At 32.6% G+C, this 26,470-nt stretch overlaps 2 protein-coding genes across 2 annotated transcripts; one reads left to right on the top strand and one right to left on the bottom strand.

The window, feature by feature from the left end:
* Positions 1 to 4,327: 4,327 nt before the first annotated feature.
* Positions 4,328 to 13,112, bottom strand: LOC148606007 (dCTP pyrophosphatase 1-like). The gene is made up of 4 exons (XM_088543730.1): positions 12,953 to 13,112; positions 8,492 to 8,602; positions 7,847 to 7,881; positions 4,328 to 4,533 (listed from the first exon to the last, which is right to left on the bottom strand). Exons 1-4 carry the CDS (start codon positions 13,057 to 13,059, stop codon positions 4,343 to 4,345), a joined length of 444 nt encoding a protein of 147 aa, XP_088399856.1. The 5' UTR covers positions 13,060 to 13,112; the 3' UTR covers positions 4,328 to 4,342.
* A 201-nt stretch (positions 13,113 to 13,313) lies between these two features.
* Positions 13,314 to 26,261, top strand: LOC148606006 (uncharacterized). The gene is made up of 6 exons (XM_088543729.1): positions 13,314 to 13,632; positions 15,687 to 15,836; positions 16,436 to 16,539; positions 20,426 to 20,476; positions 21,705 to 21,894; positions 22,734 to 26,261. Exons 1-6 carry the CDS (start codon positions 13,565 to 13,567, stop codon positions 22,816 to 22,818), a joined length of 648 nt encoding a protein of 215 aa, XP_088399855.1. The 5' UTR covers positions 13,314 to 13,564; the 3' UTR covers positions 22,819 to 26,261.
* The last annotated feature ends 209 nt before the right edge of the window (positions 26,262 to 26,470 follow it).

Below are 26,470 nucleotides of genomic sequence, written 5' to 3'. Positions count from 1 at the left end.
GGTAGGGTAAGCGTCCTCTGCTTTTCTAGAAACACCCGCCGAGTTGCTCATAAAAAGTCAAGTTCGGGGTAGACAAACGAGGGACAAAAATCACTATATTGGGATAAACGAAAGAGGGAAGGAAAATTATGACATATGATATGAAGATACTGAAGGAGTGTTGCCAGACGAAAGGAAAGTTGATAGTACGGAATGATGGTATCGCATTTGTCGTATAGTTTGGACATTAGTTTTCTTTTTCTATAGATTTTTAAGAGTAGGTCAAGATGTGACGTTGTTCGACCCTCATAGTGTTTTAAGTGTCATTTATGCCAAGTTCTTTCGGGTAGATGCGCAGTGTATAAAATTACCGAGACTAGGTCTGTTTAAAGACAACAATTAGCGGAAAGTGAGATCCAAGGATCTGCATATTTAAATTTGGATAAGATCATCTAAGTGAAGCATAGTAAGAGTAAAAAAATACGTCACTGAGAAGTGGAACACAATTTGTTTTCGTTGGAATGCCGATAGCCTGTTGAAAGGAAAGTCCACCCTTTCTGGACAATTACGAAGTGAATAAAACATTCCACCATTTGACATCTTCGGTATTTTAGACAATGATTTGGAATCGTTCTTTATAAACTTTGAAGAATTTCTACAAAGTAATACAAATTTGGGTGTCCCATCTGTTTTTTAGTGTAACAAAGATGTATAATACGTTTGAGGTCGGATTTCAACTGAGTGTCGGGGAAAGAGTAATCAAGGGAACCAAAATTCTAGCGAAATCAAAAGAATGTATTCCAGGGACAAACACCAGTGTATGAAATAACACGTAGAAAGCAACAAAAGTAAATGAGTAGCTCGGACTCCACTAAAAACTAAAAGCATGGACCAGGTGAGACGGTAGGATAAGCGTCCTTTACTTTTGTAGAACTACAGCACCCGCCGAGCTGCTCATAAAAAAGTCAAGTCCGGGGTAGACGAAAATGGAAAAGAAAACTGGGACACGTTGAACAAATCGGTTCTCATGGTGCAGATGGATACTCCGTAACGATACACGAGTTCATTATGACGACAATAAAACTTCTGTAGTGATGACTTCAATCTTGTAATTACCAACATAACCATGCTCTAGAAGCCAAATTCTAGAAAAAAAAGTTTATCGCGATACAAAATTGATGACTTCAATCTTGTAATTACCAACATAACCATGCTCTAGAAGCCAAATTCTAGAAAAAAAAGGTTTATCGCGATACAAAACGTCTGCATAATTATGGCAAGATCTGGCATACCGTATGAGTTGTGATATGAAAACTCCATACGCAGGTGCTGAAGGTTATGTTGCCACAGATGAAAGGAAAGTTGACAATACGGAATGAAAAGTAATCGCGTTTGTCGTATAGTTTGGTCAATAATTTTCCTTTGTTATCGATCTCTAAGTGTAGTACTAGATATGAGGCTGACTTCACAGTGTCTGTAGTATCCTTTATCTCAAGTTATTTGGGAAAATGTTTCTTCATCTTGACCTTTAACACGAACTGGTTTAAAAAGTCTGAAGAAACCAATATCCAAAATGATGGCCACACGTCCGTATAACGATGACGTAGGTTAAGCAATAGGAGTGCAAGACTTGTTTTGTAAAGGTGTGTAGTTTAGTTAGAGGTATAAAATAGAGTTTAGTTCGAATGAGAAGTCCAAGAGGTTTTTGTATGAAAGGAAGACCATCAATGGAGACATCATGCATCTTGGGTGATGTATTCTGGCGATGACCATGACTTCTTATCCGTCGAAAATTGTATAAAGTGCTGAAAAATCATAGGTATGCATGCTATTATATACCGATTACAATAATCGAGCAATGAGTTTCTTTAGATCTTTAGAATTTCTCAGGATCATTCAAAAAACGAGCATATAGTTTTAAATAATTAAATAACACTATAACAATTATGTTGAAAATGATAGCACTTTCCGTATATCCGTTAACGTTACATCCTTCATTTCGTGCATTATAAAGCTAGAACATCGTTGCTTCTAGGAGATAATTGGACTGTCTTTGTGGATATAAACACAGTGTAAGCCAATCATTGCACGATATGAGTGACGCTAACAATCAGCTGACTGTTCCTATAATTGGTTTAATTTTCGTTTTCGTAATAACATATATACTACATACTGATAGACTCAGTTTGCACTCATGTGTAATACATGACGGACTGAGGTGTTTCATAACGTCTTAGGCTGCCGTTTGGGGTCTCTCGCGGACGGTGTAAAGCATCAAAGCGTTTACACAGTCCCCACGCATAGTCAAACCCGTGAATGTGGGTCATTGTGTATTCGGGGAAATTAGTTCTCTTTTGACCGCATTTATTCATTAAATAAATTAAAATTAATGCATTAATGTACTAGCAAGTAAGATGGTAGAGTTGCCTCACCCCACTAGACTTCTTATATGTATTATATACTTGGTGTGGCTGTATTTGCATACTGTAACAGATCCTCTATTGTCTTACTCGATTCCATCAGATGTTGTCCTATTCAGTTACATCATGTGCTAATGTTCGCGCTCTAGCGCTCTAGATTTACTTAGGAGGAAGTATCACTCGGTTCATGAAAATTATACTTTTATATAGCCTTGCATCGATTCTAGAGTTGAGGTGTAGTTTAGACTTGATTATATCTATATATATATATATATACAAAATTCCCAACGATGTTAGAACTGTCAACTGTCAAATTTGCGATGCAGATTTTTGGTCGTTCCCTCCGCGGGACTCGAACTCGTACTGCTGTGACATCTATGGCAACACCGCCTGCACAAAGTCCAGCGCCTTAGACCACTCGGACAGCTAGGCTATAAAAATATAGCTTTCGCTGGCCGGGTCCGAGATGCTTCAGCTGTCAGACGAGCAAGAGTCAAACCACCAAAGCCATTTCTTGCATTGGAAGTTTTTAGACAAAATATGAATCAATTTAGTCTTTTTTTCTGTGAAATGGAAACTCACTTAATATAGAGAAAATACAGAGAAAACAGAAAGTCATCCAACATAATAGCTTATATAAATGTGAGTTATAAAGGCAAAACATTACAGAATGTAACTGAATATAAATTTCTAGGGTCCCTTTTAAAGAATAATGGGAATTTACTTCACAATCTAGAAGATCTAGCAAGAAAAGGAAGAAAAGTTTTATTCTCTATTAAAGCTAAAACTGCTAGTCTTGGAAATATCCCTATAGAAGTATCAAAAAATCTCCTTGATAAACTTGTACACCCTATCTTAACAATTCAGAAGTTTCATTTATGGATGGGTACTTAGCCCTACATAGGGCCATCAATAGAGTAAAAAAGAATGGAAATCCTGTCGACTTATTTTCATTTATTGATAAAACCCCATTTGAAAAAGTTCACTTGAATTTTTGTAAATTTATATTAGGCATAAAAAAGTCTGCATCAAATGTTGCGGCAACAGGCGAACTAGGTTGTCTACCTATTGAACATTTTATTCTGTCTCAGTCTCTTGTATATTTGGCTCCACACTGAAAACATTAATCCTCTTCTAGAAGAAATCCTAGAAAGTTCGGGAACATATTCCTGGTATACATATATAAAAAAAATATTTAAGGAATATAATATCTGGCAAGAAATTAAAAAATGTAAAAACCTTAAAGACGTCAATCCTGTAAAGATCCATTTAAAAAGATCTGTAGAAGAGAAATATAGATTACTTATTGAAAATAAATTAAAAAGCTATAATGAAAATAACAAACTGTCACTACTTAAAAATATAAAATTAAGCGTTGATAAAGAATTTTATTTCAACTTTCGTGACTTCTACACACAAAAAAATGTTTTACAAAATTTTGATTAAGCGACCACAATCTTGAAATAGAGAGGGGGATATATTTCAAAACAAAATTCATAGGGAAAACCGACTATGTAAGCATTGCAAGGTTATTGAAACTGAATAACACTTCTTTATAGAATGTAATTTATAAGAACACTTAAGACATAAACTTCTACAAGATTAAAATTGGAAATTTGAAGATATGACTGTATCTTAACTACTTACTCCCTCCTCTAAGGAACATATGAAATTTACTTGTGCTTTTTTAAACAGTCATTAGAACTGAGGGTAGAAGAAGCATAACTTTTTTCATGTACTACTTTGAATATAGTCTTATACTTACATTTGACATTATTGTATGATTTGTGATTAACTTTGTTGTTGGCTATTGTTTGTCACAAACATTAATATGTTTACACGACAGTAAAATATTTGAATTTATATTCTTACCTTATGAAAAACATAATCCGAAAGAGCAAAATAGCAATAATAATCAACAACATAAATGGACTAGATAAAATTTATTGATATGCCGTATATTTATCACTTTTCCCATAAACTTTACTGACTGGGTACTTCTGTTTATTCTGTTCAAATTTCTGTAGAACAGCTGCAGGGAGGTCAATATCACATTTATCAGCCATCCGCACAAGGTATATTAAAATGTCACTCATTTCCTGGCCGACATGTTTCTTTTCTTCTGCTGTAAAATCTGCAATGGTAAATGAGGTATTGGAAAAATGGGTATTATTTTTATGCAAAATTTGGGAAAAATAATCACTGAAAGCCTGGATACCCCATTTATGAATTCTTGGATCAGATCCTCAACCCACATTAAGCATATCAAAGAGTAATCAAGGGAACCAAAGTTACAGCAGTAATCAAACGAATGTAATCCAGGGATAAAGACAAGACATGGAAAACCGACATACACAACAAAGAGTATAAAATAACTAAAATCATACATACAAAGTAACAATAGCAAATGAGCAATTCGGACTCCACTAAAAACTGGGAACATGGACCAGGTGCACCAGTAGGATAAGCGTCCTTTGCTTTTCTAAAAACACCGGCCGAGTTGCTCATAAAAAGTCCGGGGTAGACAAACAAGAAAAGGAAATCTATGACCGTTGAATAAATCAGTTTTCTTGATGCAGATGGATACATAATATCGATCCACGAATTCATGATAAATAAAACCATAAAACTTCTGTAGTGATGACTTCAATCTTGTAGCAACATAACCTTGTTCCACAAGCCTATTTGTTAGAGTTCTACTAGCGTGATACAAAAAGTCTGCGTAGTTTCGGCAAGCTCTGGCATAACGTATGAGTTGTGATTTGAACACTCCATACGCAGGTGCTAAAGGGATGTTGCCACAGATGAAAGGAAAGTTGACAATTCTGAATGAAGTCATCAAGTTTGTCGTTAAGTTTGGTCAATATTTTTCCTTTACCATCGATTTCTAAGTGTAGGTCAAGATATGAGGCTGACTTCACAGTGAATGTAGTATCCTTTATCTCAAGTTCTTTTGGATAAATGCGAAGTATCAAATCCCCGAAATTAGGATTGTTTAAAGATAGTACGTCATCTATATAGCAGAAACTAAGATTAAAGGATCTAGCCAAACGATATTCTTTCTTACTGATCAGATCAGCTATAAAATCAGCCTCATAAGAGTGAAGGAATAGGTCAGCAAGTAAAGGAGCACAATTTGTTCCCATTGGAATGCCTACCATTTGTTGAAAAACACGTCCACCACACTGGACAAATATGTTGTCGATTACAAATTCCAGCATTTTGTAAACATCTTCCTCTGTATATTTGGAAGATGATTTGGAATTATTTCTTACAAAGTATGAGGAATCTCTACCAAGAACTATATATTTCTATCTAGGTGTACCATCTTTTTTGGAAAAACAAAGATGTATAATGTTTTTAAGTCGGGATTTTAATTGAGTATGGGGAATGGAAGTATACAGTGTTGAAAAATCATAGGTTTTAATGCTATTATATTCAGATAATTGTCTTGAACTGATTGTCTCCAAAAGATCTTTCGAATTTTTCAGGATCCACATTGAATTAATACCACAACGGGAGTAACAAGGATGTTGTAGGACTGCACACCTTCTTTGACAGTTGTGAGTATAGAAGTTTTGAGAGAGGTTTGGTGGTACATTTTGCAGATCCAGCTATGAAACGTTGTTTGTATGGAGTCTTGTGAAGTTTAGGAATCCAGTACATAGACGGTAAATCACAATCATCGTCCTTGGTAGAGAGACCAAAAGAGGATAGCACAGATTTATGGTTTTCCACAATCTCTTCTTTGGAGAGAGTGGTAGCAGTATAGGTCTTATCACTGCTATTATTTTCTACGTCTACCTCTGATAGTAAACATTGGATGTAAAACGTTTTGCAGACAAAAACAATGTTGTTTTGGGCTTTGTCTGCTGGTACGACAACATATTTGTCATGTATAGTAGACAATGTTTTTGCTACATCGGGGTCTTTGAAAACTGATGTAGCCTTGACACTCATTGACCTACTTAATTCGTTTCAAAATTAAAGACCTCACGGCCTTTAACCACTCTGACAGAGAATTAATGTCTTCTTGTTCTCGTTTTATCCATTTTCTTGCATAGTCCTCGACGGCATCCATAAGAACTTTAAAGTTATAATTCCAATTTATGGAGTGTGGTTTACGGTACTTGGGACCTTTAGAAAGGATATCACGCAGATTCGTTTTCGATAATGGTTAAATCTCCGGTAACGACGTGACCAGAAGGACCATATTTGAATGGAGAGGTTTTGCAAGAACAGTCAGGTGGTTTAGCCTTGAAGTCCTCAATCTCGAGGTTCTGCAATAGCCTTTTATAATTGAAAATTTTGGATGCAATGGGTGAAGTATAGGAATATGAAATAATTGGTATGGATTTGTCTTTGAAATCTAGGGGAATTTTGTTGGTAACGTTTTTGTGATGGAGGATGCAGATTCGTTTTCGATGATGGTTATATCTCCCGTAACGACGCGACCAGAAGGACCATATCTGAATAGAGAGTTTGCAAGAACAGTCAGTTAATAAATTTCTGAATCTGCTACTGCAAATGGTTACTCCTACAATGTAAGCGATTGGAATTCTGCAGCAAGTCGGAGAATATATATATATATATATATATATATAGCTTGCCAGACAATCTCTAGCGCTGCTGGAGTATCCAAAAGGTCAACCTTTTTGGGGGAGGGTAGAATCAAAATGCTGAATAAAACAGATATGGGCAAAGTGAGATGAAAAAGGGCATAAAAATGCAGCCACATGACACTCATTCATACATGTAGGTTTAAAACTAGTGGAAAACTACGGCACCCATTTAGATTGATAGCAGTGTATTATAACTCCAACTTGATCTGGAAAAGATCTAATACCAAAACATACCAAGTAAATAAACTAGATTCCCATCTACAGCAGACATGCTTTAGAAAATGATGCCTTCTGTTAAAAAAAAGAGTCATTCCTCCTCCTGATTAAATGTGAGCTTACAAATATATTAAAAATAGGTTTTACAGTTCAAATGCATAGAAAAAAAAATTTCATACTTCTACGTTCCAAATAAATTGTCACAAATCTTTCAACACGTTTGAATGTTAAGAAAGAATATAAAATAAGTTCAACATTTAAGGACATAAAAAAAAATGTGTTTCAATGCCTTTCTTGGTTCATCCATTTTTACTAGGTATTACTCATAATATTGTATATGTATCTATTTTGTTCAGCCTAAAGTGTATTACTTAGAATTACTTCATCAGTTTCCTTGATAAACAAAGTAAAAGTAAATGTTTTGGGACTTATATTAGGCCTTATCTGAGAGGTATTGGGTGGGTCTGATAAACAAATTAATTCTTATATTAGGCCTTACCTGGGAGGTTTTGGGTGGGTCTGATAAACAAATTAATTCTTATATTAGGCCTTACCTGGGAGGTTTTAGGTAGGTCTGATAAATAAACGAATTTTTATATTAGGCCTTACCTGGGAGGCCCTGTTTGACTTCTCCTTTCCATTGACTGTAAAAAAAAAATATAGCACAGTTAGAAAGCTACAATAAGTTAGATGTTTGATCAATAATATGGTACAGATCTGTCTATCTTCAAATCATAAATAAAACCATAAATGACAAGATTATTAACATTTTTGTCTAAAAAGCCCCTTACATTTATTTACAAGGTGGAAATAATAAGTGAGACATGGTTCTATTGACACATAATGGGAGCTTTTGTTTTTTAGATTAAGAAGAAAAATGTTTGGAGCTCTTCATTTTCTTTTAAGAATCTGAGTGAATGTCAGAAATGTGTTGTATTACAAATTAAAATAAAAATCTATGAACCAATTTTTCTTTATATTGCTTGAGAAATACAAATACAATTACAAATATTTTATTGTACCAACACATTTAAAATAAATGATCATGACAAAACACCAAATAGACATAATACCAGTAGTTATAAGCATGAAAACTGTGTGTACTGTCATGCATTCTATGAGACTTGGTTATTTATTTGGAAAATTGAAGTATTTATGTTAAATCAGTAAGGGCTAGACAATGGTTTATATAATCAATAGTATCCTTTCAAGGATTTTTTAGCTGCATCTCTAAAATAAAGTGGTCTCCCTTACAAAATTTCTGCAAGTTCACCAACTTCTCCAATCATGGCCATCAGAAGATTTCTAGGAGTATGATACTGGTCCCAATTTCTTTCATTGACGAACTGTTCCTGCAAAGCTCTTCTACAAAATAAATGCTTAATTAAAAAAAAAACAAAAACATAAACAATGTCATGATGTGATAATTAACACCAGTTTTCAAAAAGATAGATCAGTTCTAGGAAAGAACAAATTTGGGCTTTGGATGATTGCTGCTATCTTAAAAAAAGTGCAGATATAATACCTCAAAAGATACAAAAGATAGAAAACATTATAGATCACAAACTCACAGTGGAAAATACCTGATAAATTTATGCAGAGAATCAGGCCTTAGAATATTAAATGGAAGAACCATTGGGGATCTTCAAGGTAACTTTACATGTATCACTTATAATGGTTGTAGTGTAGTTGACTACATGTTAACCTCACAAGAATTGTTGAATATTATAGGAAATTTTGAAGTCCAAAACTTTACTTTACTTTCTAATCACTGCTATATGTTGCAATTTATACACTTGTTTCAACACACAGACCATCAACCAATGCCAGCTGGATCCCCTCCCAGAAAAATTAATTTTGTCTGCAGATGCACTTAAAAAATATGAAAAAAATATCAACAGTACAGAAAGTAAAATAAAATTAGAAATTTTTTTAATTCACGATTTCATAGATGTTGACAGTGGTGTCAATGAATTTAATTCAATCCTGAATGAAAATGCCAAAAAGTCAGCAAAACTTGTTAAAATAATTCCAATTTGTAATAAAAAAAAAAGAACCAAAAGAAAACCTTGCTTCTCAGACTCTAGTAAATAGCTTCCACATACATTCAAAAATTATACAAAACTAGTTAACAAATTCCCTCGAAGTGTAGAAAAAAGTTCATTCATTTAGATCCAGATATAGAAGACTATGTAAAATTGAGGAGAAAAAACTACAAAAGTCAAATTTACAAAAAAAGATGCATGATTACACTGAGAAAAATCCCAAAGAATTTTGGAACATCATAAATAAGCTTGACAAAGATTCATGTAAAAGAAATCAGTCTGCAGAGAATCTGCCACAGAATGACTTTATTCAATTTTACAAAAACCTGAATACATCAGGCAAGTTCCAAGAAAATATCCTTTTGTTTTTTATGAAAGTAAAAATTTTCAATGATGTGAATCACAATGAGGAAATCACTACTGATGAAATCCTTAAAGCAATTGGATCACTCAAAAATGGTAAAAGTGCATCTGCAGATCTTATATCTAATGAAATGGTTGAAAGAGCAATACCAGTTTTAATCCAACCACTGCATAAGTTGTTCAATTTGATTTTTAAGACTGGGAAGTTCCTCAAAATTTGGAATGAATCCTTTCTGGTACTCCTTCATAAAAAAGGGAGCCACCTTTGACTTAGGAAATTATAGAGCAATTTCTATCAGCTCTAATCTTGGTAAATTACTTGGCTACATCCTTTAATCTCAGTTTCCACTATATGGATGACGTATTATCTTTAAACAATCCTAATTTTAGGGATTTGATACATCGCATTTACCCCAAAGAACTTGAGATAAAAGATACTACAGACACATAGTCAGCCTCATATCTTGACCAACACTTAGGAATCGATGGTAAAGGAAAACTATCGACCAAACTTAACGACAAACGTGATGACTTTTCATTCAAAATTGTCAACTTACCTTTCATCTGTGGCAACATTCCTTCAGTACCTGTATATGGAGTGTTCAAATCACAACTCGTACGTTATGCCAGAGCTTGCCAAGACTACCCAGACTTTTTTTATCGGGTAAGAATTCTAACAAATAGGTTTTTGGAGCAGGGTTATGTTGCTACAAGATTGAAGTCATCACTACAAAAGTTTTATGGTCATCATCATGACCTTGTGGATCCTTACGGTGTATCCATCTGCACCATGAAAACTGATTTATTCAACCTGCCATAGTTTTCCTTTCCTTTTTCTTCTACCTCGGACTTGACTTTTTATGAGCAACTCGGCGGGTGTTTCTAGAAAAGCAGAGGATGCTTGCCCTATCAGTGCACCTGGTTCATGCTCCCAGTTTTTAGTGGAGTCCAGGTTGCTCATTTGCTTTTGTACCTTTGTATGTACGATTTAAGTTACTTTATGTTCTTTGTTGTGTATTTCTGTTTTCCATGTCTGGTCTTTATCTTTTTAATAACAATAATTTGATTAGTTCATATCACAACTCATACGTTATGCCACAGCTTGCCGAAACTACGCAGACTTTTTGTATCGCACTAGAACTCTAACAAATAGTCTTCTGGAACAGGGTTATGTTGCTACAAGATTGAAGTCATCACTACAGAAATTCTTGGTCGTCATAATGAATTCGTGGATCGTTATGGTGTATCCATCTGCACCCTGAAAACTGATTTATAATATATTCTGATACAACAGTCCCCATGCAGGTCCGGGTGTTAAAAGAATAGGCCTGCAGCAGCGCTAAGCTTGTCGTAAAAGGCGACTAAATAGTGCTCAGAACCCTAGCCGGGGACTAGGGCGCTCTGCCCACAGAGCAACTGGGATGTGTGCCCCAGGTGGTGGAATGGGGTACCCCTGGCGTGTTACATGCTGTGGTTGTCAGGCTCTAATATGGAAAACCTGACCGCAAACCATAGTGGTGCACCGTGTTGGGAAAGATGCCACGTTCCTCGCACGTTAAAGAACCCTACTGTGGTATTCTCCCGGAGTAGGAACCATAGGGCTCCGCCACAGGAGGCTAAATTGCCCGACCCTACCCATCTCTCCCTATTTCCAGTGGCAATCAAAATTTCATGTTCATCGTCTGAATATAGCTGAAATATTGCTGCTCGGACGTTAAACCCCAACAAACAAACAAACAAAAACTGATACAACAGGAAAAATTAAGTTTTTCAATGGAGTCAGTCTACCATTTAAATCAGAACACGGTGTTAAACAGGGCGATGTCTTGAGTCCTATTTTATTCAATTTCTTTGTAGATGAGTTAAAAAAAAACTTAACTACATGTAATAATGTTTCAACAAATCCAGTTGTCATTGGTGATGTATCTATTAATATCCTCATGTATACCGATGACATTGTATTGTTATCAGAAAATTAAGAAGGGTTAAAAAATGTTCTTGATGAACTATTTCTTTTTTACTCAAACTGGAATGTTCAAGTGAATGCAAATAAATCTGGAGTTATATGGAAGGACATTCTTAAATAAGTTTAGGATATAATAATAATAATATTATTGAAACAGTAAAACAATATTGCTATTTAGGAATAGTACTAAGATATAATGGAAAATTCAATTTAACCATAAACACTTAATGGAATAAGCTCGATAAGCTTTTTTCAAAGTAAAGAAAACTATAATTTTAAACAACCTATGTAAATTATTTGAAAAACTTTTTGATTGCTTAATATTACCATTTTTTTTATATTGTAGTGAAGTTTGGAGAATATTTTGTCACTTAAAAGACAGTGACCCATTTGAAAATCTTCATTTGAAATTCATTAAAGAAATTTTGCTAAGTTATTTACTATTGATTTTGGTAAATCAAAATCAAGATAATATTGAATTTAAAATTACAGTTTAGAACCATGTTTTTTTAAGAATTCTAGTTGATCTTCAATGATCTTAAATTTATTTCTGATAATAATTATTTATTTTGTATGAAATCCCTTTATCTGATAATTTGTCTAAATTTATATTCATCTGTTTAGCAGTATTTTTAATAAAAGAATATTAAGATTTTTGTCCTTCAAAAGCGTCTTTGACTATTCTGCTAGATGGAAGTTGATTAAATCATGTAAAATACTTAAGAACCAGTGTACTTATATAACCCAAAATGGGTGTTCTACCTAATGCACATCTAGAAGCAAAATTAGATGATTTTTTATGTACATCGAGTAAATATTTGCAGAACCTGTTGTAGATATTCTCAAATGGAAGATTATCGCTTTTAAGTTCCTTCTGTGTAAAATCACCAATCCAGATCTCTGATCCGCGAGTTATAATAGGTCTGATAAGAGTATCAAACAGTTTTAATTTTAATTTAACTCCAGCTAAGTCAAAGTCAAGAATTTTAGTTTAAAGATTAAAAATTGCTTTTAATTCTTTACTGCACATATGATCTGCAGCATCATGTTTTAAATTGCCATTAAAAGTTAAAATAATTCCTAAATATTTGTATTTTTCAACAACTTCTATTTTTTGATAATTTACAGTAAATTTATATGAAGATAAATTTGTTTTCCCTTTACTGAAGTCTGAATATCATAACTTTTGTTTTAGAAATATATTTTCAACTTCCATCTAGTGCAGTATGTAGAAAGATCTCTCAATCAACAACATTCGTCAACAAGTTAAGTGTATAAATTACAACATATAGCACAGTGATTAGAAAGTGAAGTAAAGTTTTGAATTAAATGAAACTTTACATTTCCTCTAGAGATGGTTTCTGGCTAAACTTTGCACAACATGGAATCCCATCACTGTCGCTGATGGATTTCTCAAGTTGATCGCCACAGTTCCTTTTTTCAGTCATTGTGAAAGTAGAGTGAGCACGTGCATCAAAAATTGTCTAAGGGATGGATGCCAATCCCGATTTTTTAATATACAATTTAAAACCTGTGATATACAGCTACAGCACTTAATATTGCATCTGAATTTGAAATATTTCAAATTTTTTATCTTTTTGTCGTTTTAGCTTAACTATTTCTAGAAGATACTGTTTTATTACTTCTTTGCAAATCGGGATGTCAACTAGATTTTAGGCATAAAATATTTCTCCTTTGTTTACATCCTGTTAAAGTGAAAGTAGAAGAGAATGACGCCATCGGGTTAAAGTCCAAAATTCTAGTTTATTTTGTGATCAGATGACAATTATCTACAACAAGCGATGCATGTGTCTGATGTTTGTGAATGTTACTATGTGACAGCGAATATGCATAAACGGTGATGGAATCCATTCGTTAAAAAACATCAGTTACAGTTCATTTCATGATTGATTTATAAACTTTTCAACTTTTTAAAAGAAATTCTGACAAACAATGGAGACAATTAAGGATATTTTATCATATGTTGTATTGATCTGTTTCGTTTTGTCAGTTGTAGAAGGGTAAGAATTTGTATTCCTGTTCAATACTTCTTTTTTGTCTCATAAAAGTACTATTTTTGAAACATTCGTGTCTCTTTATTTTCTTACAACTACAAGTAGGCCTTGTAATAAATATTCCTCCAAAGATCACATGTACACTAAAAATTTTTGGATGTGTAGCGAAATTGCATTGATCCTGAAAGTTTTATTTTATTTGTGGTGTTACATCCAATATTACACTGTGTGAAATACTCTCCACTGAAAAAATTCTAATAATTCAAATTCAATCCGTATATTTTTTATAATAGTTGAATGTTTTCCAAGGCTTGTATTGTTTTCATACACAATCATATTTATAATTGATGACTGAACATAGTACATAGGGTACTATTATTGTACATTTGTACGTGTGTATGTAATAAAGTGGGGCTTGGTTTTTTTTTGTTTTTTTTTTTTGGTTGTAGAAATAGTTCACGCTGTTTTGTTTGTAGGTGTTCATGATTCAGATAGTTTTTATGTAATGTGTTTTCCACAACAATTTAAATATTAAGTAGTATGCAGGATATTTTTTAACAATGTGAAAAAATATCCACAGGATACGTTTTCATACGGATACATACATTTTTTACACCTGTTAGCCCTCTCTCTTGAGGGAGACTCCCTCTCTTTGGGTCAGTCTGCCTCTTTGAGAAAATCTCCCACATGGGAGACACAAATCTCCCTCTTACACAAATTTCTTCCTCAAAAAATCTCCCTCTTAGTAGAAATATTGCACTAATTATATTCTAAATGGCTTATTAAATCGATGTACATTTGTAAATAAACACTCAAAAAATAATTAATCTTTTACAATTGTTTGTGACAAATAATCATGATAATTAATCCTATTGTTGTGCTAATTAGTCAATTTTTTATTAGAAAACCTTAGTAGATTTATGAAATTATTATAGGCTTTATTTTTTGTCTAGTCTTTGTACTTGGATTCTAGCAAAATTATCAGTTTCTTTTCTGCAAAAAGGTTGTCATGCTAAATCTCCTGAAGAGAGGGAGGTCTCCCTCTTTGAGCATTCAAAAGGTTAACAGATATGTGGATAGTATTTACATTGTATGACTTACTGTTGCAGCTACATGTACATTTGTACATGTACAATGTATGTATTTTAGAAAAATTCTAATCAGTATGATCTTTTATAGAAGTGTTCCATAGAAATTAAACTACTCATTCTAAGATATTTAAAGGTGATATGTAGTCTGTATAAGTACTTGGATTCACATGTACATGTATAATATAAATTTCAGAAATTCATTGATGTTACATGTACATGTACATTTTACAACAAAAAAAATATACATGTAGTTATACAATTAATTGTTGATGTTCATTTACATTTGTATGTACATGATGTAATAACAATGTGTTACACTAATGAATACTTTAATCCTCAATTTTCCTGTAAAGAACCGGGCTACTCTATTGCTGAACACACACAGCCCCATGGAAACTTTATGTTCAGTGTTGGGACTGCAAGTTCCAAAGGGTGTACTATTAGGAGATAAAATGTGAATAACTTATTATCTGTTTAAGGTTTGATACAGTATTGCAACTCATTCGACAAGTGGGTGCCATCATTCCTTCTGATGTACAATATACATGTACATATAACTCTGTCACAATTACATGACTATACAATTATAAACTGTAATTGACGGATTGATTTCAAATGTGGCTTTAAATAGATGGAGCTCTAGATTGTAAGCAAATTTTGTTGCTGTCTAATGCATTGAAACCTGTCTTAACCAAACCCCTTTGGACTAACATGTATATACAGATGTTCAGTTTGCAACATACAAAATACATTACAGTTGATACATGTAGTTAAAGGGAATTCTAAAAGTTACAGGGTTTTGGATTATTCAGGGATCAGTTTAGACAGATTTTACTTGTATCAACTTTAGGTTTTGTGGGGTTGCTATATGATTGGGGATATACATGGACACGTGTACCTAGTGTGCAACCGGGTGTGCAACCATGTTATTTCAAGTTCTGTGCCCTGACAATTTTTATTATGTTTTAGAGCAAAGGTTGATGATGTAAGTTCAGACCACAAATGTACTAAGATCCAGAGAACAGAGAAAATAGCCACCATGTATGAAAGTGGACCATGTATACAGTCCTATAAAGCTAGATGTGGTTGGTTTAGCTTAGATCTATGTACATTTTACAAGTATGTAATCTTTTCCTTTATGTCGAGGTCCATATTATTGCTTGTTGCATTCAATGACAACAATGTGGACTCATAAAAATATTACATGTAATATTGAAAAAATATTTTGTTACAATGTACACATTGACATCCATGAACATTGAGCCTGGAGTAGGAAGGCAAACTATTAATAGAAATTTTGAATGTAAAGATTCATTATCATTTTTGTTGAAGTTAATGGAAAAAAATTACAATCTGTATCAGTCTTATGCATTTTAAGATGGACTTAAGAAAATGAAGTGAGTTGATTGTCAAAACAGTAATTGCAATACTCAACTAAAATTCTAGTGCCAATTTGATTAATTATAATTATAACTTATAACTTAAGACCAAATATTCTGCATATGTTTTGTTGGAAAAAAATCTGTTCATGTGACCAATTATTATGAATGTAAGTCTAGTTAATAATGATTACCGGTAAGCCAGAAAATCAGGATAGAGTGATACACTCCTGGAAAGGAGGGAATTTTGGTGCACTTAATAAACAGAATCTGGAGGGCTTATCCAATACATTTTAGTGCCATTTTTATCAAAGCATTTTCATATTTTGTTTTTCCAAGGAAGGATATATGTGACAAGAATAGTAACCTTACACAGTATCTGTACTCTACTGTGTATGTCTGTTGTGATGGCTTTGTAGAGGCTCCTAATGGAACATGTATAAGTAAGTACATGTATGTACATTTGTGTAGTGGGGGATTTATAGAGGTTCCTAAAGGGACATGTGTAAGTGTATATGTTGCGAGGGATTTCTGTGATTTTGTTACTCTTTTATTGCAGCTGAATATTGGCTGTTTCCCCTGGAGACTTTTCCCAAAATATTGAAGATATTTTTCCAAAGGGAGGAAAATCCCTAATTGTCAGGCATAATTTTTTTGAAAACCAGGTAAAGAAGGCAATGAAAATTCCCTGAGACATGATTTTTTGGCTTGGTACTTAATTCACTTCTGGGGAATGTTTTTTCGGCAGGTTGTAATCTAATGAATATTGGGAGTAAGTGCATTGTATTTATCAGTTCAGTATCAGTTTTCTGGTCCAGATTGGCATATGACACGTTTCTGTCCCCTGTACCATATTTTTCCAATGTCTTGAAAATTAAGCAATAATTTCCCAAAAATAAAGGGTTTGGGCTGCTTTTAAATCAAGGAACAAAATCTCTGGCTTTATATAAAGGCATTTAATGGAACATTTATAAGTAAGTGCATGTATGTCTGTTGTGAGTCCTAAATGGAACAGGTTTTAGTACGCATGTGTATCAAAGTGATATACAGGTTTTAGTACGCATGTGTATCAAAGTGATATACAGGTTTTAGTACGCATGTATATCAAAGTGATATACAGGTTTTAGTAAGCATGTGTATCAAAGTGATATACAGGTTTTAGTACGCATGTGTATCAAAGTGATATACAGGTTTTAGTAAGCATGTGTATCAAAGTGATACACAGGTTTTACTAAGCATATATATCAAAGTGATACACAGGTTTTACTAAGCACGTGTAAGTGATATACAGGTTTTAGTAAGCTTGTGTATCGAAGTGATATACTGGCTTTAGTAAACATGTGTATCAAAGTGATGTACAAGTTTTAGTACGCATGTGTATCAAAGTGATGTACAGGTTTTAGTACACATGTGTATCAAAGTGATGTACAGGTTTTACTAAGCATGTATATCAAAGTGATATACAGGTTTTAGTACGCATGTGTATCAAAGTGATGTACAGGTTTTAGTATGCATGTGTATCAAAGTGATATACAGGTTTTACTAAGCATGTATATCAAAGTGATATACAGGTTTTACTAAGCATGTGTATCAAAGTGATATACAGGTTTTAGTATGCTTGTGTATCAAGACAATGTTTACATGTTTAAAATCACATAACAGTTGATATGGATGGATCTTTGGTATGGTATCTGATTGCTAGTCACAAAAATCAGATATACCCGGGTACTGGTAATATGAGTGTAGTTAAGATAGAATTACTTGATTATAAACAGACTTTGTCCTTTATATTTGAAGTGTTTGTACTATTTAAAGTAGCAATATTGAAGTTGTCTTTTAACATAATTTATTGGCCTTTGAAATAACTGATGATAAGTACAGGTCCAGCTAAGTATGATGTGGAAGGCAATCAGTCCATATTTTTTTTCTCAATTTTTAGCTCATCTGCCTAAAGGCCATGTGAGCTATTGCAAAACTCTTCTCCTCTGAAACTACTTTACTAATTAGAACCAAACTTGGTATGAATGTTCCTTGGGGTATCCTGCATGGAACTGATGTGGGGATATATGTTTCGTCACATGGCCACCTTTACTAAAAATAGAACATAGGGGTCAGACAGTAGTTTTTCACATATATCTTCTAAACCAATAGGTTTATCTGAATTCTGACTAGGTAAAAGTGTTCAATATGATGAGATCTATCTGTGGTCAAATTTTGGTTTTAATCCGTTATGCCATGTTGGAGTTATTGTCCTTATTTAACAATTTTTGCTATTTTTAATGTTATTTCTTTCAAAAATCTTCTTCTCTGACACTAGTTGACCAATTGAAACCAAACTTGATGTGAATGTTTCTTGGGGTATACTGCATAGAACTTTGGGGATTTTTGATTCGTCGAAAAACATGGCCGCTATTACTAAAAGTAGAACATAGGGGTCAGACAGTAGTTTTTCATATATTTCTCCAAAACAGTTAGGTTTTTCCAAATTCTTTAAATAGCTGAAATGATTCATGTTATTAGGACTACAAAAGTCTTCAGACTCTTTGTAAGAGTTCTTGCCCTTGAAAGGGGAAAAATGACTTTTTTTAATAGTTTTCAATCAATATCTTGAAAACTATGATAGATCAAAAGAAACTTTCAATTGTTGAAAAGATCTTGTGATTAGTCCTTCCAAAGACTTCTTGAGTCAAAATTGTTGGACAACTCTTGTTTAATTTATTGCCTTTTGAAAGGCAAAATTCAACAGGGTGAGCGATTCAGGCTACTGGGAGCCTCTTGTTTTTTTGTTGGATTATTGCATCTATTGATGATCTGTGAGTGATTTGAGAACAATAAAAAAAATAAAGGATGTTGTCAATGTAGAAAATAATGTGTAAATTGTGAACATAGTGGGAAAATATTTTTGAATTAAATTAGCTGAATTGTTATTACATATTCTATTATCTTCTCAACTTATGATAGAACTCTTATTGGTGTATTGACCATAAATGTCAATTTCTGAGCAATTTTAAGCTGTTTAGATAGTTGATAAATATTATTACCTTATTCCCCGTTTTAGCTCACCCGGCCCATAAGGCCATGTGAGCTTTTCTCATCACTTGGCATCCTTCATCTGTGTCGTCATCGTCTTCTGTCGTTAAATTTTTTTTTTAAATCTTCTCAGAAATCACTGAACAGATTTTGATAACACTTGGTGATAATCATTCTTGAAATATTTTTCTCTCAAAATTGTATCCCTTATGGTCCTTCACCAAAAAACTTGGCTGCCAATACTTAAAATAGAACATAGGGGTATTTTTGTTTGTATCTCAAAAACTATAACAGATAGAAAAAACCTGAGACTTCTTAGGCTCTTTGACTCGATGAGATTATCTTCCCTGAAAATTTCAAGATAATCGATATACTACATTAATTATGGAGTAATTGCCCTTTTTTGGTAGTTTTTGCCTATTATTTAGAAAACAAAAGCAGACTGATGATTAAGGTAAATTGATAAAATGTTCAGCATTTCAATATCTATTATTGGTGCAAATTTGAGAAAAATCTTTTGACCCTTCTTGGAGTTATGGCCCTTGAAAGTGTTATTTTCGACGTTTTTATCAGTTTGTGCCTATCATTTAGAAAACAAAACCAGACTGACGATTAACATAAATTAATGAAATGTTCAGTATTTTAATATCTATTATTGGTGCACATTTGAGAAAAAATCTTTTGACCCTTCTTGGAGTTATTGCCCTTGAAAGTGTTATTTTTTTATGTTAACTCCTTTTATCTATTATTTAGAAAACAAAAGCAGATTGAAGATTAACGTAAATCCATGAAATGTTCAGTATTTCATTATCTAGTATTGGTGTATATTTTAGAAAAGTCTGTTTAAATGTCTTGGAATTATAGCCCCAGAAATTGTCATTTTAACCATTTTCTCTGTTTTTGCCTGTTGTTAACAAAACAATAGCAGATTGATAATAAATTCTAATAAAAAATATATATATGTAAACGTATGTAAAGATTTATGAATATGCAAATTTTGGAAATATCTGTTGATTTGATTTTTTTTAATGATTTTTTGCACTTTTAGCATGTTATTCAGTTAACATAAGTAGAATCATGGTTAATGTTTAAATGTTCAGTATCATGACAAATATCATATGTGCAAAATTGGTTTGACCATATTTAGGTTTTGGATGTATTCAGCTATTTAAAGCTATAAACCAGGTGAGTGATTCAGGCTGTTGAGAGCCTCTTGTTTATTTGCATGATTCTGTTTCAAGCCTGTCTGGTGATTGTAAATAACTTTAAAGTTAATCTATATTTGCCTTTGTATTTTAGGTTTAGAAATAGCTGATCCAAAGTGGGTTGCATTAAAAGAGAATGATACAGGTAATAAATTCTATCTAAATCAACATTCAAATGAAGGGTGAAAAGTTCATACCTATAATGCATGTACATATATCTATAGGCAAGCACAGGTATAGATATTATAGAAAGGAGGAGTTTCGTGCTATTTTTGCCCTAATTTTGAAAGAAATTAATCAAATTTTTCAACAAAAGAGGAGTTCCTTGAACCCCTTGGATTTACCAGTGTTTCAGGTCAGGTGAACAACTACTCCTAGTGACAAAATGGACATGCCAAAGAAATGGTAGCAAATTTGGTTGAAATAATGTTTTACTTTAACTTGACCTAATGTGCTATTGCATATATCAGGAATTTTTGTTTGTCACATGACCAAAACAGGGCAACTCAGCATATTTCATTTTTGGCATTGACAATCTTATGAAAAATCTTACAGTATTTATGGCTAACAAAGAGTCAGGACTGAAACTGACAGTGGAAACCTATATCCAAAGAAAAAATGGGATTCTAATGAAAATAAAAATTGTTTTATTTCTATAGCTAAGTTCAAGGTCACTGTTGAAAATAATAAAAGAGCAATATTAAGGACTTTGTTAACATAATATGAAAGAAATAACCAAATGAAGTTTCAAAATCTGTCTGCCATTTATTAAATTTATTTTGGGTCTTTAAATTGTTCTGCAAGAGAGATAATCAGATTTTTAAAATAAAGGAGATAGGAAAACAAGTAATGAAAGATCACTATGACCAATAGATAGTACTTAAGGAATTTGCTTTTACACAAATAACAACAAAATTGTCTCTTAGTAATTACATTTTAGATTTATGACAGAGGGAAAATTACTTAAACTTCTTTGCACTAATTTTCTGTGGGGGGGGATGAAAGAACATAAACCCTCACAAAATTTTGTAAGATTTGACTTTGTGACATTCTGTAAATGTATTCATTTTTTCTGGTAGCTAATTTTAGCAGATTCCGTCAACTGAACATATTCATGGCTATTCATTTTTTCAATTTAAATAAAATGATAAGCTTTATATAGTGTTAAAAATCAAATTTGCAAGCACTATTATTCACACTTTTCTGTTCACCGTGATAATAGCAAAGTTTAATGCATTTACTGTAGTTACGTGTTCATCACACAGTAAATTACAGCGAACTTGTCAAATAAAAGTTTCTTGATACAATATGAAATGGCTTGAAGTGACGTTGAACCTTCCTGTTAATCTGAAAATATTGTTTCTTTTATTCAGATGTAGTTTATGTCAACAAAGAAGACATACCAACCACATCATCTAAACCAAAGCCACTAAAAGAAGCCCAGAAAGTTGATGAAAAGGAGGAGGGACTTGGCATTTCGAGAGGGGCTCTAGCAGGGGCAGCTTGTGCCATTGTATTTCTTGTAGTAGTTGTTGCATTTACTGTTATAGGTGTCCGTAAAAGGTCTGTTTACTTTAGGTTTTTACCGTAATAGGTGTCCGTAAAACATTTGTTTACTTTAGGTTTTTACCGTCATAGGTGTCCGTAAAAGGTCTGTTTACTTTAGGTTTTTACTGTAATAGGTGTCCGTAAAAGGTTTGTTTACATTAGACTTTAAACATCTCAAGTGTAATATTTTTTAGTTTTTGTACCCTGCCACACAAAGTGGCGAGGTGTTGTGATACCCTCCACACAAAGTGGTGAGGTATAATGTGATACCCTCCACACAAAGTGGTGAGGTGTCATGATACCTTCCACACAAAGTGGTGAGGTATAATGTGATACCCTCCACACAAAGTGGTGAAGTGTCATGATACCTTCCACACAAAGTGGTGAGGTATAATGTGATACCCTCCACACAAAGTGGTGAGATATCATGTGATACCCTCCAAAAAGTTGTGTTTGTGTCTGACCTTCCATTTATCAATTTGTCCATTGGAAACTTTGTACAGTTGTTTAGTACCATAAAGTTCACAAGGCAGATTTTTGTAGTTGAAGTTGCAAGATGACATTTGCACTGTATCATTCATATGTCAGATTTACTGTGTAATAGTGAAAGGTTCAAATTATTATACAGCTTGTATTTAACTTATGTCATTTCAACAATTGTTCATGAAAATTATTTTATTTTTTTTTATAAAGTTAAAGAGTTTCACTATTACTTCCACAACCTACCAAACCTGCTAATATTGCTTTAAACTCTTAATTAAATGTGTCTCTCTGATGTGAATTTACACAGTTTCTTTGGTTTTTGATAATTTGATACTTAAGTGATTTAATACTGATGTAAATTTGAATTGTAGGAGAAAAAGACAAGCAAAGAATAAGGCTCCAATAGAAACAGATAGAGACGAGGCAGGACAACAAATGTTAAATACAGCAATGTGATGATTTTAACACTGTATTTATCTTGATTCTCATTAATTGTTCAGAGTCTGGATAGGGTCTTTCTGTAGTTTGTTTCTTCAAAAATCATTTCTTGTTGTTGTATTGTTACGATAAGCAAAGTAATTTTATCAAAGTTATTTGATGGCCATTGTTCAATAAGTACAAGAATACTTATTGCAGATAATTTTCGCAGGATGCCAATTTTGGCTTATTTTAGTGCTTTGTCTAAAAACGCCAAAATAATTCCACAAAATATTTTATCTGGGCTTAAGTACTAAATACACCACTTAGCTTTCACTAAAATAATTCATAAACATTGTACCTTTTGCCTTAAAATCGCCAAATTTTACACCAGCCTAATTAACTCACCATATGATATGGTACTTTAGGGAAGTATTCAATGGTATAACTAATTACTTTCCTGAGGTAAACTTACCTGACCCCAGACTGATTTTTTTAATGCCATTAAAGATGAGTGGGGCACAGTACCATTTAAATGGGGTGGAGTAGTGATTTTCAGGGCAGCTGTAAATCATTGATGTGAGTATTCAGGTATTCAGGTATTCAGGTATTCAGGTATGCTTTTTTAGGGTATTAAATTGCATGTTAATGTTTAATATTGTCAGAAATTTTCTGGAAATATTTTTGCCATGTAACTTTGCCTAACTTTGTACAACTTATCCAGACTCTTTTATTGGGTTTATACTACAAGGAACAGTAAGCAATGTAAATCATGATAATGATGTGACACATTTTTTAGGGTAAAAAAGGTCTTTTTTCTCAGCTTCATCTGTCTTTATCATTAAATTCCTTTTGATTTGATATAAAAAAAAAACGTACATATGTTGAAGTCTTCCTTGAAAGTTACTTGGAAATATAATTTGGCACGAACTCTGTCATAGAAACTGATTTGCTAATTTATGGTGACAACAGTGTATTCTATAAATCAACGTAATTGTACAAATATTTCAGAGGGCAATTTAGAATTTCTTTAAATTTGATGTCATGGTGCAGGCATTTTGTTACAGATGTTGATTTTTTGGTGCTATCTTGAACACAATAAATACTGATCCTTTAGCATTAACCCTTTGTCACTCAGTGGTGCAATTTTATCTGTAGTATTACACATTCCTGCAATAGTATATTCTCAATCACCATGACACTCATACATTGTATTGTATATGGATTGAATGATAATTGTCAAATTTTTACTTAATTGTATTTGTGTTGAGGAATTTGATATGTCTATTTTTGTTGTAATTCAATGTTCACAATATGTCTTATCTGTGTTCATTTTATTTTATTAAAGGTCAATAAATGACAACACATGTACATTTGCTAATTTCAGCTTGATTTATTCATGTTAAACTTATGAAATTAACATATCTGTGTTTGATTTGATTGAAATGAAAACACATCTTTTACTTTGAAGGTGATTTTTTCATGGGTATCAATTTTAATGCCTTTTTTAAATTCCATATCCTGTATTTTGGGGATCTTTAGTTTCTATCAACAAAACTGTGAAATTGGTACTCAATAAACAGTATTTTTTCCAGAGAAAGTACATTTAAAACGAAAGTACTGTTTTGTTGTAGTCAGACTATTTTTTATATTTCACTTCATCTTATTTATTGCGCAAACATTTGAGTTTTCAAAGTTGACCATTGGTATAATAGCGTGTGGGAACTTTAGGTTAGATGATGTCACAATATATGATCACTCATTTATCAAATGAGTTATGTTAGACTAGTCATTAAAGAGACTTATTATTTTGATATGCAAGTCTTGAAAAAGATATTTATATATTTTTGCACATTTATTCGTTAGATGTATGATTTTTTTTCAATTTTTTGCAACAACTGTGTGTCTTTGTTGAAAGTTATGTTTATAGTACAGAGTGTTGTTGGTAAATGTCCACTTTCATTATATAGGTAGCAGCGTTTTATTGAATGTTCCCAGTGTAATAAATTTCGATAATTCACACTGTGAAATAAATTCGGTAATTTCACTCTCGTGCTTTCTCCCCCAAAACGTCACAACTTTGATATCAATCCGCCAATCACAGAGTTCAAAGTTCATATTGAAAATATCAATAAATTGTGAAGAAAATCCATATGATAAATAGGATATATCCTATTAATCTCTGGCTGGTTTCCCAACTAATGTGTTGGCTTAAGTTTTTTTTCAGTATTTTGAATCAATAGATGAAAATGAGTTTTCTCTGTAATTTGGGAAGAAACCTCATCAAGGAGATGTATATTTACTATAAATTTTGTTTGTAGAACACCCTTCATTAACTTAAGTTCTTGCTTACAAGTTTGATTGTATCTGTAATCAAATGTTAGTGCAATATAATCTGAGATTGTTTACTTGTCTAGTCGTGGTTGTCAAATCTGTATCCTGGAAATTTATATTGAAAATATAATTTAACCTTATTGCCTACAAATTGAAAAAAAGGACATTCATAGCCTTACTAACTGTCAAGAAACCAAGTTACATCTTATATATAGTGTACAACATGCCGAAACATTCAATATTATTATGAGTGGTGATTTTGTATTTTGTGAAGTATGATGTCTTATAAATATATTCTGTTTAAATATGCCTTGAAATCTTTGTATACATTTTTTGGTAGGAGAAAACATTTTTACTACAAGTTCTCTCAGATGTCTGCTCCACTGGTACTGTAAACAATACTGTAATCAGATGTCTGCTCCACTGGTACTGTAATCAATACTGTAATCAGATGTCTGCTCCACTGGTACTGTAATCAATATTGTAATCAGATGTGTGCTCCACTGGTACTGTAATCAATACTGTTGTAAGAGTTACGCTGCTTTATTTGTTACAATCTAATTGTTTGTTCTTCTCTTTATGCAGTATTTTACAAGAAGCTGTTTTAATAGAAAAAAATGCTGCACTCTATCAAATCATTTATTTAGAGAATGTAACTAGTATGTGCAGAATGAATCTCAAAGCGATTTATGCTATGTGTACATGTAATTGCAACCAAATGTCTTTATACAAGATAATATTTTCAGATATAAGTTTATATAAGATTATATCAAAAAAATATTAAATAAGAATCATGAAATACGAATTTGAGCATATTAAATGATTATATCAAAATAAATATAAATGAATAAAACAACATAGATATAGTTCATCAAAAATTAAAAATTAAGAGCCTAAGAACGTAAACCACACAATAGCAAATTTACCATACTGGTCCTAAACATATGTTGCACATTTGCCAGTTTAATCAGAGATCTAAATTAAAGTTATTATATTTTTGTAGAGTCCACTTTATAGAGGATTACTTGTTACTATTTTCATTATCACTGTACATTAATTGTATTGATTGTGGGACAGCACAATTTGTTTAACTATTGCTCATTTTTTCAATTTTATTTTGAAAATTTGATAAAATCATCAAAAAGATATTTATTCATTTATCTAGATATACTAGCATTTGCCGTTTCTGATCCAATTGTGATCATACATGTCTACATTGGGAACAAAGACATGCAGAGACTTACTCATATAACTAACTCTAAAGAAACCAGGTTCCATCTGATTAATAGTGTACAACTTATCAAAACTTTCAATATTAATATGAGTGGTATTTTTGTATGTTGTCCAATAGTTAAAT

This window comes from Perna viridis, chromosome 9 (genome assembly GCF_037379345.1).
Source record: "Perna viridis isolate PV_CMFRI_1.1 ecotype Kerala chromosome 9, ASM3737934v1, whole genome shotgun sequence".
Classification (NCBI taxonomy): domain Eukaryota; kingdom Metazoa; phylum Mollusca; class Bivalvia; order Mytilida; family Mytilidae; genus Perna; species Perna viridis.
This window is presented reverse-complemented; position numbering and strand designations above follow the sequence as displayed.